Consider the following 21161-nt stretch of genomic DNA (forward strand, 5'->3'; position numbering starts at 1 on the left):
TTATTATTATTATATTATTATTATTATTATTATTATTATTATTATCTGTCTCTCTCCACTTTTGTCTCTCTAGTTTATTATGCACTCAAACACAGAACGACCTATCCCACACTCCTCATACGCATATGGTGATGATGATAACCAGTACAATCACCTCTTTCTTGGCTTTCGTCCCCCTTTTCCGTATCGCGGTCTGGGTGGGGGGTGCCATTCTCTTTGATGGCACCTCGCCCTTGACCTACTCAGAAAGTGGCAGCATGCCCCAGCCTAGTCGTTACGGATTTGGCTCCTTCATCGTCTGACAGGCGGCACTCAATGAACCCTTCATTAACATCAAACAGACTTTCGTGCTTTCCTTCCTCGAGGTTGATCAGCGATGCTGCGGTCGCTCGTCCTGTGGGTGCTGTGGAGTCGAACCCTGATGGTCATTTGTACAAAAATTTTACTCTGTAATTCTCTGGAATTTATCGTCAACCGCTCAGCTGTGACATCCTTGCGAAAGGTGAGGGGAGGAGATGCCGAAACACCGATTAAAGTGGCTGCTTGTCAACCAGTAGGACAGTTGCAGGGTCTGTCGTCGTGCTCGTCGATCATGTCATCATGGCGCTGGCACACCTGATGAGCGATGTCACTCGCCTCTCTCAAGGTCAGTTCACATTCTAGATAAATCTCGGCATGTCAGTCAACACTCTCTTCTTGGAGAGATTTCATTATTCGAGCTTTGTGGAAGATTAGTTAATTTTGTATAAACATAAACTTGCGCGTGCGCACTCTCAAACACAAAGTGCTTGCACACATATAATCTTTCTCTCTCTCTCTCTCACGCACCAGAACTCAACATGATGCAACTTATATCCATTTAAATAGATATTTCAATAGCCCGTACTCTTAATTTGCTGACAAAACCGACAGGACAACATGCATGAGGAGAAATCTATCATTGTGTTATTCTTTGTCACAGCTTTTAGTATATACAGATAAAATGTATTTAACATTCACAGAATAATCTATATATGTTAATATAAAGTAACGTGTATCTATATATATAAACACACACAACACCTATTTAATGACATTTGACACGCACACACACCTACACCCTCTCACCCATACACATGAACTTCATCCAATGCATCAACGTTTTATGCGTTTGGTTTTATATTTTCTTTTTTAAAAAAACAACGGGGTTAGTGTTAGTGATGGGAATGGTGCAGGAATGTCTTCAGGACGACCAGGGGATGATAGGGCTAGAAGGTTCCCTGTGACAGGAGCTGTGATTAATGGGATGGAGCTGTGTATACAGGTGCCCAATGTCTTTATGATGATTCCTCCCTCTCCTCCTCCCTCGCTGCATCCGAGGCCATCTTTGAGGACAAATAGTGAGAGCCGCTAATTTATTTCACAGTAACCGTGCAGCGACGGTCCATCAATCAGACAAGATGATCATTCTTTCATTTCAAGCCTCTCTCCACTCACTGCTGTGAACCCTTACTCCTTGACCTTGGGGTCAGCTGTGATGGGCGGGTCACGTGACGACCTCGCGCAAGTGTGCATCCTACAGGAATGTGCTGCCACGTGGGAACATGTGATGAATGTTGCTGTGTGAGAGAGAGAGAAAGAGGAAGTGTATTGTGTGTTCAGTGTATGCGTACTCTTGCGTTATTTTGAGACAGAAAAATAAGAAAAAATAAAGAAATATTTAAATAAAAATGAGCAGGACGAAAGATGGCAAACACAATTTTGTTTATGGTTTTGTGTGTTTATTTATTTCCCAGCGATCTCAGCGCTGTATACGCGCGGATGCCATGTCAGTCCCACCACACCGTGTGTTCACACAAATAAGGATGTTGTGTAAACTAAAATGTGCATCCCTGATGGAATCACAACAATGCTGATGTCGATTCTTAGAATATTTCACACCACATCCGAAAGTGGCTTCAGTGTACAGTGTATGTGGCGAAATTAATGTGTCTGGTTTTGAGCCCGAAAAATCACCATGATCATGGATCAGATCCGTTAATTACTGTTTTTGTTCGTTCTCCATATTTTCTTTAAATTTTGAGGCACCACTGGAAAATGATTTTTGTCCAGAAACCACGCTTTCCATTATGCCAAAAAACCCTGAGTTGTGGAATTTTTAATAACCATAAGAAGGGGATCTGGACTTCTTGTTCAGGACCATGTCAAGTAAGGTGTAGTTTTTCCCTCCTTTCCCCACTTTTACCAAACGACTGAAACGCTCTGGATTTCTACCTGATTATTTTTACCTTATAAAGTCTCACCTACACTGGAAAACGAAACTGTTCAAAGTGCGCATCCTGTCTGGTTATGATGAAATCTTTCAATTTTACCCGGATCAATCACAGAACAACCTTTTTCTGAAAAACTGTCTCAATAGTTTAAAAGAAAGTACCACAGTAATTTTTTGGGTTAGATAAGTTAGGAGTGGAACACGCCCTCAGGCTTTGAATTATTTATTTTATGTGATTATGTGCAGGCACGTCCTGGCTAAAATACCTGACTGTATTTTTAGAGAAAGAATTATCAGCGAAACTCATTCGTCCCAAAGAGTTTAGCAGCCACCTAAAGGTCCCTTTACGCCACCCAGTCAAGTTCGTTTTCTGAAAAGTTATCTTTGTTAAAATATTAGGTCTTCAAATTTCATACAACTAACAGTTTGACTCATTTCACTATAAGCAAAAATGAAATGACTGTCCTGTCACTCCACAAGACGATCAAATCCTCCTCCCTTTTATGTGTTTGTGTCGTACTGTATTGACTTATAATATGTTATATATTATTTCCATGGTGTTTATGTATATATATATGTGTGTGTGTGTAGGGGAAGGGTGTTCCTATTTTTGTAGAGGACATAAATTTTCTCTGCGGCGGGAAAGATTGCCATAGAAGCATTTTCATTATTTGTGAACTAACGCTTTTTGACTATCCTCATTTTGAACGGTTGTTTATCATTAGCTACATCATTAAAGGCCCTTCACATATATTTCTAAAGTTCTTAAGATTCTGAATACTTAAATCTGAGTAAATACTATGTTTCCTGGATGTGGACAAAGATCGTAAATAGAAATGCGAAATTCTATTTCAGGTCTTAAATACAAATCTTTCAACATGGACATTCTCAGAATTTAAAAAAGGTCAAATAACGATAATCCGAGCACAGACCTGATCCTGGCACATGTTTGCGCAATTGTTTTTCACTCTTCTGTCTGACAACACGGTTTCAGTCATTCTCTAAAGAAGCTGTCCATCTCCCCTTGCATGGACAGGAGCGTTTTCGTTACCACCTTGACGCAGCCACACACACCTCAAATCCAAGGATAGTAAATTTTTGTTAAAAAGAAGGGGTCGACCAAATGATGCTTTGATTAGAAATTGACTACGCTAAATAATAAATATAAGGCTATAGAAGGCTAGCGTTTTCCTTTTTTCGGTTTTATTTGTTTTTATTAGTTCTTTGTTCGTTTGACTGAGTTTCTTTTTGCGGCGAGGAATAGAAGGTTAGGGGGGCAAGAGCCTGACATCTTTTTCTGTAACAACCATGTTGGAAATGTTGGATTCTTTTTCAACTACTTACTTCTGCATTTAGTTTTGCCAGTTTCTCCTATAAGTGCAATTTATTACTCTGTACCTGTATCTGGACAGAATGTCAGAGGTTGTGAAATGTAACGACATATCTAGCCCCGTTCTCCATATACTTCTTGCATTAAATACATAAATAATATACATTTCAGTATGGTGAAACATAACGCGTAAAGATGGTGTGCAGATGTGTACGGGTGAGGTGAAGGAGTTGGGGTGGGAGCTCTGTCACCTGGGGCCACAGCTATGAAGCGAGAGTAAGTTGTTTCCTGAGGGCAAAATGGGGAATGCATGGAAAAGCTTCTTGTTTCCGAGGTTATAAAGCGAATTCGCGGAAACTACTTTATGTTTCTTGACCTCGGGACATCTTTGCCACCGCAAATTGTTTGTTCGGCTCATTGGATAAAAGAAAGTCTGCATGGTGTAAACACCGCTTTATACCTGGAAACAAGATTTATCCTCGAGTTCCTCACCTTGCCCCAGGGCAGCGACTTGCGCTTGATTCATACCTATGGTCTCAGGCGGTTAATGAATTCGACTTGTTAAGAAGAAATGACTTGCAGATTGTTTTTTATTCTCCTCTTCATCATCCATGGATAGATGAAACCGAGGAATCCCATGACGTAGTTGAAAATCCGCAAAAGATGTTAATAACCTGACAGGGTCAAACGATCAGGCAGCGATGGTGATGTCATTCATGCCTAAAATTCTCAATGTTTCTCATTTTCACGCCCGGACTAACGGGGGAACTTATCGATGAAGCAGATAGTCGAAGTAACCAATTGTATTTTGGTTCCAAAAGATTAGCTATAATCAGAGATTAGGCTTTAGCCTTAGTTTAAATGATTTCATGTATAATTAGCGAATCTACTATCTTCTCTCTCCATCCCCTCCTTCCTTCCACACAGCTGTTAAGCATTTTGTTTAAACCACAGCTTCCGGTTTAGTCACATTTATTGTTTAGGCTACATCTACACACGTCCGTGATTAGACAAACTAAGACATCAGCAATCCCTGACCTTTTGTTCGGATTTTCAGGTCAAAGGACGTCAACGGCTACCATTTTATTGACATTGAATAAATCCCAAATACAATTATAAAAGACTGGTAAAAATACTCACTCATGTTGATTCTTGTGAATTTTTTTGTTCATTTTCGATACATCTTTTGCTTTTTTTCTTTTTTTGACTCTTTCTTTCTTTGTTTGTTCGTGCTTTATTTATTTTATTTTTTGTGTTGGTCTCTAGTTAGTTGAAATTAGTCAAGGCTAGGATTTGGATATTTGGATTCAGGGTTTGGGTCCAGGTTAAGTCGGTGTTTATGATTTGTGTTGACAGAAAAATGGGTATACATAAATTTATAAAAGTATATAAAACACACAAGCCAGTTTAGCCTTTCTTACTTTCTTGTTTTCTAAGCCTCTTGTGATGTAATACATTAAAATGCTTTTATTATCTGTCGCTGTCCTGTTTTATTCTTTGTGTCAATACGATTTCCGCCTCTCGCTAGTGTCGGCGAACTGTTCATGAAGTACCACATTAATAGCAGTCTAATTAGCTGTAAATGTTTTGTCCCCATTCCATAGTGGAAACATAATCCAGCTACAGGTTCACATGGTTGAACCCGACCAGCTTCAGTCGCAGAACTGTTGCGAGAATGTTCTAGTGTCCTACCGAAGCCATCTCGAAAGAAAACTGAGATCGCGACATTGAATCCGAATGTGCGACGTCCTCATCAATTTTGCGGTTAAAGGGATTCTAAAGGCTTGTGATAAGGCTGTGGCGACGGTCAAACGTTTCAAAAATATATTTAGTTACAATGACAGAGCACGAGAGCAGTACAGGAGAAATAAAGGATTTGTTTCTCACTTAATTACCACTTATTAGCACTATTTCGGTTGCGGATGTTTATAAAAAATGAAAAAATCCAGTGAAATCGACCTTTGTGTCCTTCCGCCGAGTAACCACGATAGCTTAGCGAGATGGTCAAGCAGAGGAGTCTCCTTGTGACGTCAGTCTCCTTAAGACGTCACACACGCACAGGAAGTGTCTGAGGTCATTGCGAAGATTTGACGTCATTTTATCGTATGACGCACTCTGTGTGTCAGGCTTGTAAGGCTCTGTCTGTCGGAAACTGATGAAAAGACAATTTTTAATCTTTTCCATCTTTTCGTGGCAATCGGGTGCAGCACATTCTCAAGGCATGGTTGTCACTATGGAAACCACACGTCATAGGGTCACGTGACGGAGAACGAGACTTCGTGGAAGCAAAAAAGGAGTCCCGTGTAATTTCTCTTATTAAACACAACATTCTACTAAAAACCTTCAACGTTTTCCACATGAACACACATGTAAATAGACGAGATTCAAATTTATCCTACTCTTTACGCCATTCTAAGCAGTTTTATTTTGCTTTTAGAATCCCTTTAATAATTCAACATAGAATGTATACAGAAAGAGAGAATATATTATATATCTCAGATTTCTTCTTTTAAAATATAAAATCTGTACAAACACACAATCTCTCTCTCTCTCCATATATACATATAGCTTTTGTGGTGAACGAGCTACTCCTGGGTGATTGCCAGTGAATTGGGTCAACTGTGGAGTAATAAATCGGTCATTGGTTGTAAGAACAAATAAAGAACAAGGAAGTAGTTCTTCCCGTGTCACGCCCGACAGCTTGCAATACTCATTCCTATAATTAGTCAAGCGATGCTGCTATGTCCCACGTTTTGTTCCATGGGCGTACACGATAGTTGGGAATTGAGCTCGCCACCTACCCACAATAGCTTGTACTTCGATGATGTCATAGGGGAAGACTTGAAACCAGGGGTGGGAATATCCTTAAGATTCAAAACAAAAGAAGGAATGTTTCAGTCAGGAATGTACTGCGCGCGAGGCTCGAGCATACACGAATGAATAAATAAAGAAAAAAATTAACAAATCTTCATAAACATAGAATTTGTTGAAAATGCCGAGAATGTCACTCAGCGTCTTTTTAAACGGTAACAACAACAACAACAACAACAAAAAATGAAATTAATTATTATGGTTTTTTGTTTTTGTTTTGTGTACACATTTCGCAAGCAGATACATATTTCACAATCTGAGCTTTGGAGCTGTTTGGATTGCAGTGATTGCTCATCGATAGGCCAGATTGCTTCCCGTTGTGAAATATTCGGTGGAGTTTCGCCATTCGATTACTCTACAAGATAAACCAATAAGCGGATCATGTTGTATCCCTTGCGCCCGAGAGTGTTGTGCCGACGGACTTCCATGTAGCTACAGGGCGCATGCGCAGGAAATGTTTAGTGGAGCATGACGAGATGTCCGCCCTACTTCTCTACTCAGTCGAGGTTTACTTGACGCACGCGGCGTCAGTTCGGAAAGAAAACACACCACTTGAATTATTTTACATGCTGACTATTTGCATAGCATCGCAATATGATGCTTCATTACGGGACAAAAAAACAAAAAAAAAAAAAAACCAAAAAAAAAAAAAATAAGAAACAGGAGGAAATAAAGAAAGACAAGAACAGAGAACAAAACCAGGGTTAGCCTAGCTAGCAAGACCTTTGTTTTTAAATGCTAAAAAGTATAAAAAATTAAATTCAAAAAAGAAAAAAAAAAGAAAGAAAGGAGGAATATATATACATGTTTTGAGCTGAGACAGTAAAAGTATATCACAGTTGAGCAGGCAGAACTGAAGACAACATCCGCATCTAGCGAAAGAATGAATTGAAGGAAGAACGCAAAAAATAAAATTAAGAAAAAGAAATTTAATAAAATTGAGGGAAGAAAGAGTTATCCACGTCGTTTTCTTGTCCTCTCTTCTTATTTTCTCAATCTTTTTCCATTTCTCTCTCTTTCATTTTTAAAAAGATTGACATCCGGTGAAGTTGTGAATGACATCCTGTTTGAGAGTTTGTTCCGTTTGATGCTTGATGTAACATCTGCTTAATAGTTCCGGGGCAGTAGTCGAGACTGCATTACACACTGCACGTGTAGGCCGGCACTGGGAGAACTCCAAGTCTGGTCTGCCCCAGTTGTGGAGCCCATGATTGCATCACATCACATCACATCACAGACCAGAGGGTTTTTTAAAAATTTTATTAACACCGGTGATTACGATCCCGGAGAATTCCCTAAACACGTTGGGTCCCATCACTAAAAATAGTTTTCAAAGATACCCTTACGAATGATCGCAGAGTAGCCTATATAAGCTGCTGGTTGATGCTGTCAACCTTATCCTCACAGCTGGTCAGAGAAAATTTAATATCTCAGCCAATATTTTTGCTCCAACTATTGGGCAGCAACTAACCGACATCAACCGCCAAACGTTTGCTCAGACAGCGACTTCTTGCTCTGCTGCTAATATTTAAATCACAACACTTAACACCATGGCTTTTGGTAAGTAAAAGTTTGATAACACAAAGTATGTTAAGAAAAGGAAAGCAAGACTTGGTAGTAACAGTCAGACGAAGGGAGACCGTCCAGAGTATAATTTGCAGTTGTCCTCCGCAATGATACTCGTTTTAACTTATGAAGATATATATATATACTGATATCTTTTAATTGTAAATGGTATGATGTGTTAAAACATTAAATGGCAGTTTTCTACACTTGATGTTCATGCCGACATGCGGATGTTTAAGATTTGGATTTAGGCGGGGTGAACACACGTGGGCGCGAGTGAAAGGAGGATTCTTGTTTGCTTGGAAAACTTTCTGGGGGTTGCCTTGTGTGATTAGTTCAGTCGAGTCGCTTTCTTGTTGAAAAAAAAATAATCGTCATTATCATCATCATCGTGATATGATCACAATCATCATCATAATCATAATTATCATAATCATAATTATCATCATAATCATAATCATAGGTGTTTGCTTTCATAGCGCCTTTTCCTGGCTTGTGGACAAAGAGAGAAGGTGCAGAAGTAAAAGTTATATTTTCCTACTTTGTTGTGTTTGAAAGATCAACACACAACACATTTGTTAGGTAGAATGCTGATATTTATGCCCGTCTATGAAGTTTCTTCTCCGCTAAAGATGAAGGAAACAGAAAAAAGTAATAGTAAAAAATTGTCTTCGTAGGCTATTCTGTCCAAGCCTTGTTAACAGAATATTTGAAAGAAACTGTCGCGAGAACAGCTATATTTTTAAGGAAAAATAAGGAAACAAATTCTGAGGAAAATCCGTAAACCGTGAACAGGTCTCAAAATTACTGTTTGGCGAATAAGGCATAAGAAAGCGAAAAAGGAAGTCAAGCATTCCTAAGTTATTGACAAATAACACCTACATAAAGGTATTTTTGACCATCAAATCTTATCAGGAGCTCTTGTACATCTTTTCCAGGTCAGTCAGCGTGGGTCCTCGTCATCTGCTTAGTCATCGCCGTGGTCTTCGTGACGGTGAAAGGGAATCCCGAACCTTCCACGACAGCAAACTGCGACTGCCAGCCTGGGACTTCGACTCTGGCAGATGAAAAGGACAACATCCTAAGTGTGAAGATTAATGTAGGACGCATCTTGCATCAGTATAAGGTGAGCCACACTCACTGCCATTGTCTGCTCACCCATCGCACCTTTCACTTTGCTCCTTGTGTTGTATTACTCCCGTCCTTTCTCACCCTCTCCCACTACCTGGATCTCAGTCTGATGACAAGCAGACTATCTGAAAAGCATCAGACAGCATCGCAACTCTTACACACATGCGCACAAGCGCACACACAAAGATATTTCAACTGAATTTCTTAAGGCTGTAATGTTTCCCAAATAATTTTTTTCTAAAACTCTTACAGAATGAGATCAAAATGAGAAATAGGAATTATCAGAGGAACTTAAACACAACACAAGAAGTGCTGAGACTGGCTGAGGCTACATCTTTGGCGGTAAGTAAAAGTTTCATCTACCATTAGGATAATCAAATTGTCATGTATGACGACCTGTGAGAATTTCAATCAGTCCTTCGTCCCTTTGCCTTGTGCTGGTCATTGGGGTAAAGACATGGACAAATGCGGCCGGTGATAGGGCCCACCACTCACGTCTGTCGTGGGCAATAGTGAGCAGGTCCTGCTCATGATGACAAGTCTGTTTTTTCACCTTCGTAAGAGTCAGTTCTTCCTCTGGTCACCGCCATAGCTTCTCGTGCTAGACTCCGTCAAAAGCGTTTTTAAAGTCTATGAATTTGCGATGCATGACGGGATGAATGTCAGTTTGCTAACTCTTTTGTCGTTTGTGCAATGATTGGTGCCAGAACCCATGAAGCATCTGTGCATGCGCCTTAAGACTTTATTACCATTGACTGTTACAGGCCAGTAGAAGCAACTGCTTTATAAGCATTGTCCAGATCATCAACTCGATACGAAGTAGCCTTAGCATGAGGATGCTCCAGAGTTTGGATGAGCAGCTGAACCGCATCAGAAGGATGTCTTGCGACTGCTGCAATCGTCTGACTCAGATAGACTGCGTCTATTCGAATGAGGTGAACGGCGGGGCTCAGCTCGCTGTCATCGCAAAGCTTCGCGACATCTACTTGGTCACCTGCGAAATGGGGAGACGTGTGAACTCATCAGCACCAGCATGCGATAAATCCGATCTCTTTTAGAGAGACTACAGAGAGACTGAGACAAATATACTGAGATGACATTAAAATGTAATCCACACTTTTCAAAATGTTGTATTCATCTTCCACATCGTCCACCGTCTTTCTTTAAGAAAAACAAAGTTTTAAATTATTTCCACCATATCTTTCTTTTACTTCTACATGTTCAATTTTGCACTAAGATTAAAATTGTACATTTACTTATGTTGCTGCTACTATAGCATTAAGCACACGATGACGAATGTATTTGCAATTGTTTTAATTTGTACGGAAGTCATGGAAACCAATGTATTCGCTGTGCGAACTCAGGTCCATAATGTGAGCACCTTAACAATGTCTACATCATAGCAAGTATTCTTGCACAGTAGTCACTATGTGACATGTTACAGATGTTATAGGATTGTTATTGGATGTTTCGAGACTTGTTCCTGTTTTCTCTATATTATTTCTGCATGTTTTTATTACACTATTTGATATGTCCACTTGTGTTTTCATTTGCAATGTTGTAATCTCTTTTTCCGGCTTAACTTGAGTTCATGAATAAATTCACTTTTCTGAACAAAGAAACAATGTTTACATCGTATCATGCAATTGAGAGAGTGATTGTGATAATCTTTCTTGGGGAATGACAACACTTTCTTTGTGTATGAAAAAGGATTTTAAAAATATATTCAGACGTTGGTCAAAGAAAATTACTAGAGATTGCAAGCATTACCCAGACATACATTACCCAGTCAGAAAGACACATTTCCGTTGACGAGGGATCCAGCGCAGGATGTGAATGTAGTGACAGTCACCTTGCTGACGATCACACTTGTAATGTGAACAGTGAACATTTCGCTGGGGTTGATCTGTTACCTAACAAGCTCTAGTTGCTGGCAGGGCATTAAACACAAACAAACAACTGTTACCTAACAAACGTGGATGGTGCACGAAGCTAATTAAGCATTGAGGCATAACTACTGAGTGTCTCCTGCCAAATTTCGGAAATTGTGTCATCACGGTCCATTACTCCAGCTGTGGACCGTGGACCGTGAAACTGTTATGGTGGGAAATAGCAACAAATCTCATCTATGCTTCTCAAGGTATTACTTTCTCAAATAACGTTTATATTGTGTTTAGAACTCTTTCAAACAGGTTGTAGTAACAGCAGGGAGGATCAACTAGTTACCTCCTCCACAATACACGCATGACCGCACCCACACACATCCCTGAACGGTTGAATGAAAATATTGTCATGTATACCAGTGAAGATAAACTGCTCTTTTAGTAATGACAAAAAGTGTTCTGTAAAATAATAGTGTCATAGATATTGTAATAAAATTCGCATTATGCTATTTGTCTTCTCAACGATGAATCCTTTGAAAAAGTATGAATATTTTATTCGGGTCATTACTGTTTCTGGCAAAGCTTTCTTATAGAATAACAGTCGACAACCATCACAGAATAGTAGATTATGCAGATATTGTGACTTCATTCCCCTTCTGTCGTCGGCTGACCCCAATAGGACACATTTTAACAGATGCATTAAAAAAGTAAACCATGAAAATCATCTGGTTTATTAAAGGCAGTTCATTACCGACACACAACTCCACGTCCGCCACTGATGCAAAAAGCTAAAATATTCTAATCACTTGGTTAATTAAGACTCCACACCTCACTCTGCATTTCCTTGTGAACCATGAATCGTACCCGAGCCTCATTTACCTCTTCAATAAGATTTTGTAGATTCTGGGTAGTTTCTTTAGCCATGCTATGGTCAGCCATGATTAAACCAGCATTAAAGTCGCAAGCCGATAAAAATCTGTGCCATTATCTTTGCCTGTAGCCCTACTTTCTAAGACAAATCCAAAAAAAGCCTGAAAGTTGTAATCAAATAACTTGAACATCAAAAATATAAACATTTAATCAAAATTTGAAAGTTTTGAATAATTAAATATCACAAAGAAATGTTAAAAAATATTATTTACTTTAAATCAGTAAAAAACAAGATAAGTTTTTTTTAAACATAATTATTTAATTGTGTTGAAGAGAATGGGAGTTTTGAATACCTCTCAAGCTATGATTGCATAGATGTGAACTAATTTCGCTAATTTCGGTAAAGGAATTAGTCGAATCCCTACAAACCGCTTAAATGAGAAAAATGAGATATGCTTGCTGACAAAACAGTCTACAAAACATGGAAACCGAACATCACTACTTCAACGTTCCAAGGTGTCTTCTCAGCTTTTCTAACGCCTCTCTCTGAAATAATTGTCAGAATAAATTTAAGCATAATTACTGAAAATTTCATCTTCAACGGATTCTGTGATGCTCGCATGTACAAGACAAAGAACTTGAAATGATTGAGTGGCGAGACGTTCACACGTAAGACGGACTCGTTGGTGCTGGTCCACTGGGTGTTCACACTGACGGTATTCACGAGCGGGTCAACCGGTCCTTGTAACCACCGCCAGCGTCTGTACGACAGTGACCTGGGGTCAAGTACACTTTCATCCGGAGCCTCTTCACCAGTCGGCTGTGATTGGAGGTAAACCACAGTCTAACGCCCCCAGGAGGACCTATCAGCGCTGCTTTACTCTGTGATAACCCGTATGGAACTAGGAGTCAGGTACCGCTGATGTCCACTGTACCGATACCGGAAGTGGCCACGTAGACAAAAAAAATGAACGTGTTACATGTGCGAACTCACGTTTCCATCAATTCATTATTCACATTCCAGTTTTTCCATAGGACAGGATATCTAAAAGTCTAGTGGAATACGAAACTTTTCAAAGGACAGTAAAGCTATTTCTCAAAAACTGGGTGAACACTCTAGTTGCGTTCGCTAGACACCTACAAAAATATCACCGTGTACATCGTGACGTCACTATTGTACTCAGATACATAATGTGATCCCAGTTCTCCCATTGGCTGAATCCTTGTCAACGTAAATATATGTACGTCTGTTTCTTGACCACTTTCAGGGCGTGGTGATGTTTGTGTGTTTTTCGAGATGAGAGTGACATGGGAAAGGGTATTTATCAAATTTTGGGAATGAGTAATTTATTTAAGCAGTCATCAGAAGCAAATTTACACTCGACTGGTTACAAGGTGTAAAAACCGTTTTTGCGTTTCTCAGCTGTTGAGACCGGAAGCGATCAGCCAACAGTTTTATGATGACAACTGTTCGCTATGAGAACTTTCAATTACAGAGTTTTTGTCGAAAATAAAACACACGTGCTTTTCTCGAACTTTCTGCTCGTTTTCCGACATCGAGATTCATACGCAGTTTGAATAATTAGGACACAAAGTGTGTAAAAGGTAAAAATATCGCAATTGTTATCGGTGGTTGAAGTCACTGGTGACTTTCAAAAATTTTCCGTGTGATTTTATGCCTATCCACAAATTACGAGCTCAACGAACTCCTCCCAGTTAAAAATAAAATAATAAAAAACAACAAAAACTTTCCTGTTCTAAGTGAAATACTGCACAAAGTGTTTTCAGACATTAAAATGACTTGAGTAGATCATGTCTTTATATTTGCGCTTGTAATCTGCGATGTTATGAGCGGCAACTATTAAACAATATTGTGGGTGTAAATGAAAATTTATATGTTCATAAGGAATAAAGCCATTTGGCTCTGAAGGATTAAAACATGTATTTCTGTTGTTTGCTTGCTGGTAAACTAACTAAACTTGTGCTAGAGAGGGTTTATCGTGTTTGTTGACAAATCTACTGTTTGTTGTATGACAACATATTTAATATGCTTTTTGCTGTTCGCCTTTTTTTCGGGAAATATTCTTTTGGTCAACGTTTCCTTAACAACATCCAAAACTTCAACCACGATACTTCAAATTACCAAATATTTGTCACCTCTTACAGTTTTCAAGTGCTATCCTTATCATTAATTCACAATGATTTGTAGAGGAATGTGCATTCATCAAGGGGACAGGACCCAGTACCTTGAGGCAAATGGCAGGGTACTCGCCCTTTCAGAGAGTTGTGATGGGCTGGAGGTATGACGTGCAAGTACGCCTTTAATGTGCGGCTAGAACAATGGCCATTGCTGCGCCACACGTCGATCTCCTTCCCCGATCCGCTGTCGTCTGCGCTCTTCCTTTTTCCTAACGTCCTCCGTTTGTCGTCACCTTTTTGTCGTCACCCTTATTTTGACGTCATAATCTATGACGTCATACCTCCAGCCCATCACAGAGTGATGGATAAGAACGGTGATGCCGGTATTGCGGGTATGTACCCCAGAACCCCGCGGGTTTTGTCATGACTTTGGTGTCTACTGGCCTGATGGGCGGACGTGAGAAGGAATCTCAGTCAACAACTTCTGTCATTACCCATCGGCCTCGCAACAGTCGCAGCGGCCCGGTCGCGCAACGGTTAGCGTTGTTAGCGCCTGTCACCAATACAGTAAAGGTTGGCTGCCCTGAGTTCATTTCTCGTCTCGGGCACGCTGATCTTTCTCTGCATGTGGCATCTGTTTACAGGGCTGGCTGCTTGCCGTAATATAGCCTTAGTTGCTGACACGGCGTAAAACACCAATTCCCCCCCCCCTCGCAACAGTCGCCAGCGCCTCCAACTTACTTCCCCTTTTAAGATGAAGCGTCAAGAATCCATTTAAACATCAAAGAAAAAAGACAGACACAAACATCTATCCACGCATAAATAAATATGTATTTAATTCCTCAACTATTGATGAATAATGTTTAAACGGACACACACTTGTGCGAATTTCAATTTAAAAAAAAACAACTAACGGAGGCATTCCAGGATGCTCAGGTGAGAGAATGGGGATGACTGTCATGACATGTCTTACTGCATCATACGATGCGACTACTTGCTCTTGTCTGTTACTGGTGAAAACAAGAGAAAAACGATCATCAAGTGAAGATCAATGAACAACATCGGATTGGAGATATTAGCTAATAATGATACAAACCACTTTGATCAACGGAAAATGCCAAACGCAGTAAAAAATTACTCAGACTTTACACACTTGACATGGGGCATTTCCTTTATCAACTACATTCCTACAATGACCCCAAATTAACGCTGCTTGCTCTGAATTACAGACATCAAGCTAAGCAGATCCTGTTTAATTACTGCTTCCGTGGTTATATTGCTTCAGCACTGAGTACTGTAAAACTAAAACATGTTGTCATATAAATGCTGATATCTTTATCCAGCGGATCCTTTACATAATACATAATATATACATAATACACCATAACAACATTGCTGGTACTGCTGACATCACAGGACATCACCAACCATAGAAGCATTGGCGAAAGAAAAACTCGCGGGAAATCCCACAATGCTAGTGGAACTTTTTCTAGAGCAGTTTTTTGATAAAATTGGTAAAACCGTTTGCAAAGACCGATTTTGTCTATAAAAACCGATCGAACAGACATGCCAGGCACACATCGATCATCGACGTTTAGTTGACGAGAGGAGAACGAGCTTTCAGCATCTGAAGTTGACTTTGAAACATAGACAAGGATACCATAGCGGAGTCATGGATTTTGGTGAGTAAACTTTACCTTGGAGGCTGTTATTGAAAACCAAATGTCAAAACAATTAAATAATTTTAATTCGGCTTATTCCGTATCCTTAAAGTGTAAATGCTTGTTGAATATTGTCTTGGACATTGAAGCCCTCCTCCTTCTCCCTTTCAACCATAACGACAGCCAAGATGGAAAAAAATTCTCGCCTAAAAAAACTTTGTTAAAAGGGGACAAAACATTGCATACGGAATATTTTTAAAAATTTGTTTTAATCTTTATTAAATGCTTTTTTAAATGATTTTCTTTCATCCAGAAGAGATAACTATCGTTTTCTCTCCCTGCATGTTATTTTATAAATTTAAAATTTTATATTGTGAAGTGAAGATATGCTTTACCTTTACCTCCGTATTGTAACATCTTCGTTAATGTACTTCAAGCCATTGCAGTTTTACAAGATTTTGTAATTCTGCAATGTTGTTTTCTTAAACACATTTGAAGACAGGTATGAAGATAATTTGATATGTTGGTTCTGTTTAAGAGGAATGAACTCATCGCTTATAGTCTTCATGTTCGGCAAAAGCGAACTCGTTTCTCATTGTAAAGCTTAAAAAAAAAAACGAAAGAGAGGACGAGTGTTGGTGGAATGGGGATATATATATAAGCACTACACGAATTCTTTTGCTCACATAAATTACACTTCTGTGTGTCTGCATGACGGGACTGTGGCAATGAGGATATTTGTGTTTTCAGGTCAAACAGTGCAAGTCATGGTCAGCTGGTTAGTTGTCGCTTTGGTCATCACCGTGAATAGTAACCCTGTAAATTCCATAATGACTAATTGCAACTGCGGCTCAGGGGACACGTCGTTGGAAGTGCAAATGGACATGATACGAAACTTGAATAGGTCTGCACAAGATGCCCTGAACTTTTACCTGGTCAGTTGATGGACATCAAGCAGCACATATGGCAACAGTAGGACCGCATGCACACACACACACACACACAAACGAATAGAACACAACAGGAACAGCACACACTTAAGATGTGGTGAGAGACATACAGTAAACTGTACATCTACATATTCCGACAATGTGACTGACATTCTGTAGCAGTCACCACTCACAGAGAATGGTGTTCTTCACTCACTACTGGATGCTTGCCCCAGACAATGACTTTAACACTCTCTTTTCTGTTTTCAGGATTCAGGTCTTGTCAGCAAAAAGATTTTCAGAACCTATGTAAATAATAACAGAGTCACTCTGAGATTGCCCGTGGCTGGACCTGATACTGATCTGGGGGTAAGTTGGAATTTAAATACCCGAATACAACTGTGTTGGAAACTACGAGGACCAATGGTGTTGTTGTCGTACATTAAGAAGAAACGTGAGGTCGTTCTTGCAATCTATTAAGGACAGTGCATGTTGCTATCATTAGTCATTAGTCATTAGTCATTTGTCATTAGTCATTTGTAGCTGTTTGTGTTGGCAGGATATGCAAGAGACCAACATCGACTGCCTGACGAAAGTAATGCTGATGGTGACGTCGATTCGCAACAACACCAACGTCTCCAGCATCCGCAACCAGCAGGCACTACGACAACTGTTGCAAACAATTGTCAGCAGGACTTGTGATGCTTATTGCCGACTGACTGGTTCCAGGACCACGTCCTCGCCTCGTTCAGCGCATTGCTTACTGTCGGGGGAGCAGTGTGGCAGCCATTGCACCTCCATCATCCGACTCCGTGATATCAGGAACATGGCCACTCAAATGGTGCAGCGATACGAGTCTTTGGGTGCCAGTCACTCTTAGACCACGTGATCTCATTAACAGTTATTTTCCATTCGGTTTAGTCAGACAAGAACGACCACGGCCTCAGAATGAAACGAACTTTTTTGCAGTCATGTTCCTTTTTCATCTCAATGCGACTGTTGTGGTTTGAGATTCGAGAGATTTTATCACTACTGCCAACTTATCACTCGCTGTTTGCTAATAATTGTTAAGATGAAACCGTTGATTAAGGGAAAGGAAAGTTTAAGGATTATGAAGTTTTGCTTGAAAAGAACGGCTGTCGAAAAGACCGCATAAGATTAAGTAATTTCTTTTTTTGACTAAGTATTAAGTCTTGAATTCCAACGATTAAATGCACAGCGTCCAAATGTTAAAATTGTTCATTGTTTTTCTAGTCTACTGTTCTCTATTCGGAAAATACTTTTATCAGCCTCGTGTAAAGCTTCATAGTGTGTTTATGTTTGTGACTGTAAATGTTATTTCCATTCTCTACGAAAATCATGGAAATTTTCTTTTTTACCGTGTGGAATTATGAACCTCATTACCAGATAAGAGCCTTAAAATATTTACTCACTGCATCGTGTATGCATATATTTTGAACCCCACCACCTGATTATTATTTACATGTGTATATTATACATGTATGTTATATACATCCGTGTATATCTGTGAGCGTGTCTGCATTTTTGCAGGCTCGCAAGCGTATGGGGGAAAAGGTAGTGTGTACATGCGTGGATTTATCGAAAAAGAATTAATGGTGTTTATAATTTCCAGTCATTGCAGACAGAATGAAAGAGTAAACTTTTATCTTAAATTGCATTTTATGAGTTAAAATAATTTGACATATCTTTCTTTTGTATTTGTTTGAGAGAGAGAGAGAGAAGGGGAGAAAGAGAGAGAGACCGAGAAAGAAGGAGAAAGTAGGAGCGAAAGAAAGAAGTTATTACGATTTGTCAAATGTTTACCTCTAATTGGGTTAGTAGGCTGTATACTAATGTATGGGATAATGATATATACACAAACTTACACATAAAGATGAACGAAAGCAGCTTTCACTCATTTTAATGTTTTGAGGTGTCTAAACAAAATACTTGTGATGTAAGCATCTACTACATCACTCACAATCTCGCTTATTGCGGTGATAGCAAAGTTTGATGACTGAGACCTTTCACTTTTTCAAGTGCAATCAGGAACTTGCTGAACAACTGCATTCCTTCCCTTTCTTCCTCACTTGGAGTGGAGATGAGAAGGTCATGACCCACGCGGAAGTTTAGGCTCCTGCTGTTAGGTTCTGCGACCTTTGAACTTCCAGTTCGCACCGCACTATGCGCGCTGTTGTTGTAGGAACTGTCTCGTGGTAAACAACATGCCAAACGACAAAACTAAAGAGATGATTTCCTGTGATCAAATGTTGGTCACCGTTCTGGTGTGGGATCGAAGGGTTGTCCCAGGTAATGAAATTCCCGCTGATGCGCGAAAGTTCTAGTCTTATTCAGAAGACAGTACAAGCAAAATGTTCATCGCTTGCTTACTACGAAATATTAGTAGAACTTGAACTACAGGCTGAAGAAATTCTAAACTAATATGTTTATAAGTATGTTTCTGTTGTCCGTTGACACCATAATCTTATGTGAAACGCCAGAAAAGAAACAAATAAAAGGCAAAAACTGTTAACCTAGTAGACAACAAATTTTCCATTGTCAGTTGTCCTCGCGGCACTTACCGACAGACCTGTAAAGCTGGCCGTCAGTTGCTATGCAAAGCGATAGATGATGACGATGAATAAACCGTAAAGGGTTACTTAATAGGACAAAATTCCACATTCCCATGTATGTTTTAAATACATTTTTTATTACTGCGACAGTCGAATACAAATGTGCCAAACTGTTAAATTTCAATACTAAATTTCGGTTTCGTTAAAAAAAGCAAGTGGAAAACTTCGTAGGAAGTCTGAAACAGCTGTATACACCTTTTTCTGATAAACCACGAACCGTCGTCGTCATCAGAGTTCAATGACTCCATTGCGACCGCAGTATTCATACTGCCTTTGCTCACCCAAGGATTCTTGCACGATGTAGAATGTAAGTTCACGCGAGAGTGACCTGGTGTAAACACACAAATTCCATAATGAAGCCGTGTTTTGTATGTAGCTTGCCCACTGCTCTACTGTGGGACTGTGACAAATGTCCGGCACTGACTCACGCATCCCATAAGCCACTTCACCGGTAAGCAGAAGTTTTAGGTAGAATGTGAAAGTCGGTAAACAGTTTGAAGGGTAAAAAAACCCACCTTCTCGACTGTTTAGTCATCTTACTGGAAGCGGATCGACAATGGTCTACATCAATCAGTGTCCAAGGTGAACATCGCCAAAATCGCTGAAAGAAAACATGGTTTTCCAGCACCAGCACCGCATTCACATGTTGTTTGAGTAAATAAAAGACACGAAGTGATGGGCAACAAGGAGGGTACTTGTTTGTGATTATTAAATCCACGGGGAAATATTTAGCTGACACAAGTGTGCGTGGACAGTGACATAGGTAACGAAATAGAAAACATCCAAAACTTTAGTACCAGAGGTACATGTCGTTAACATGCAGTCTTAATTACAAGTGTCTTTTCGAAAAATATAATCTGTTATGGATTAAAATATTATTGCAGGCCACTGCATAGCGAACATGAATTCCGCTAGTCATTTGGTACTAATGAACATCGGATTTATTGGCACAGTCGAAACTGTGAAAATAAACATTTCTTCTCCAAAGTTGTCAAAAGTTGTCCTGATCAGAACATAGACGAGAAACTCATTTATGTGCATAAATCAGATGCGTGAGTCTGGGAAAAATGATAACTATTTGGACAAATAAAGGAATGTTTCACCTGCCCACGACTTAATTACAGTATAGGAGAGCAGCATTGGGTTCAGAGTGTAAGTACAGTAGACTTGTCGATGTACAGGCAGCGAAAAGAAAACTATTGTCATGGCCTGCACAGCTGCCAAGCACTATTACTCACACTGTTTTTGTAATTACAAAAAGGAAACATTGTCGAGCAATAAAAGGTTCATTAATGAATAACATTGTATGTTACAGCGGAGTAGGATAAAACAATCTAATTACAGATGAATGAAAACAAAACGGGAGTTCTTCTCACCGCCTCTGACTAATCTTGATGGAATCTTCAATCCATACACCACCTTTCACCTCTTGCATTCTCTGGTGCGAGTGTTGCACTCCCCTTAGACGATGAGAAGTCATGGTGTGACCACTGACATACCACTATCAGAGAACTAAAATAAATGCCAGTGACAAGGCTATTTTTTCTAGAGCTTTGTAGAATTAGTCATATCAGACCTTTACTAACAGGTTCTTCTACCTAGAAACTTATGTCTGCATGTGTGGGTACCCGGGTGGATTACTCTAACTCTATGCTTGTTGAGCTTCCCCACAGCCTGCTCAACGAGCGTCAAAGAGCCCCAAACCATAAAATCCGTAATGTCTTACGTAATCGCAAATCTGATCACGTGACTCCACTCTTCCGTGAGTTGCACTCTTACACACATTGACTACAAAGTGAGCGAACTCTGCTACCGTTGTGTCCACTACCTTGACCAAAAAGATCTCTCGGAGTTATTAACACCTTATCAGCTCATTCAGTTTCTCTGATGACGAAAT

At 39.7% G+C, this 21161-nt stretch overlaps 1 protein-coding gene across 1 annotated transcript; it reads left to right on the forward strand.

The window, feature by feature from the left end:
* Positions 1–525: 525 nt before the first annotated feature.
* Positions 526–10715, forward strand: LOC112564741. The gene is made up of 4 exons (XM_025239772.1): positions 526–646; positions 8957–9144; positions 9402–9491; positions 9914–10715. Exons 1-4 carry the CDS (start codon positions 601–603, stop codon positions 10205–10207), a joined length of 618 nt encoding a protein of 205 aa, XP_025095557.1. The 5' UTR covers positions 526–600; the 3' UTR covers positions 10208–10715.
* The last annotated feature ends 10446 nt before the right edge of the window (positions 10716–21161 follow it).

The sequence above is a fragment of the Pomacea canaliculata genome, linkage group LG5 (genome assembly GCF_003073045.1).
Source record: "Pomacea canaliculata isolate SZHN2017 linkage group LG5, ASM307304v1, whole genome shotgun sequence".
Lineage (NCBI taxonomy): Eukaryota > Metazoa > Mollusca > Gastropoda > Architaenioglossa > Ampullariidae > Pomacea > Pomacea canaliculata.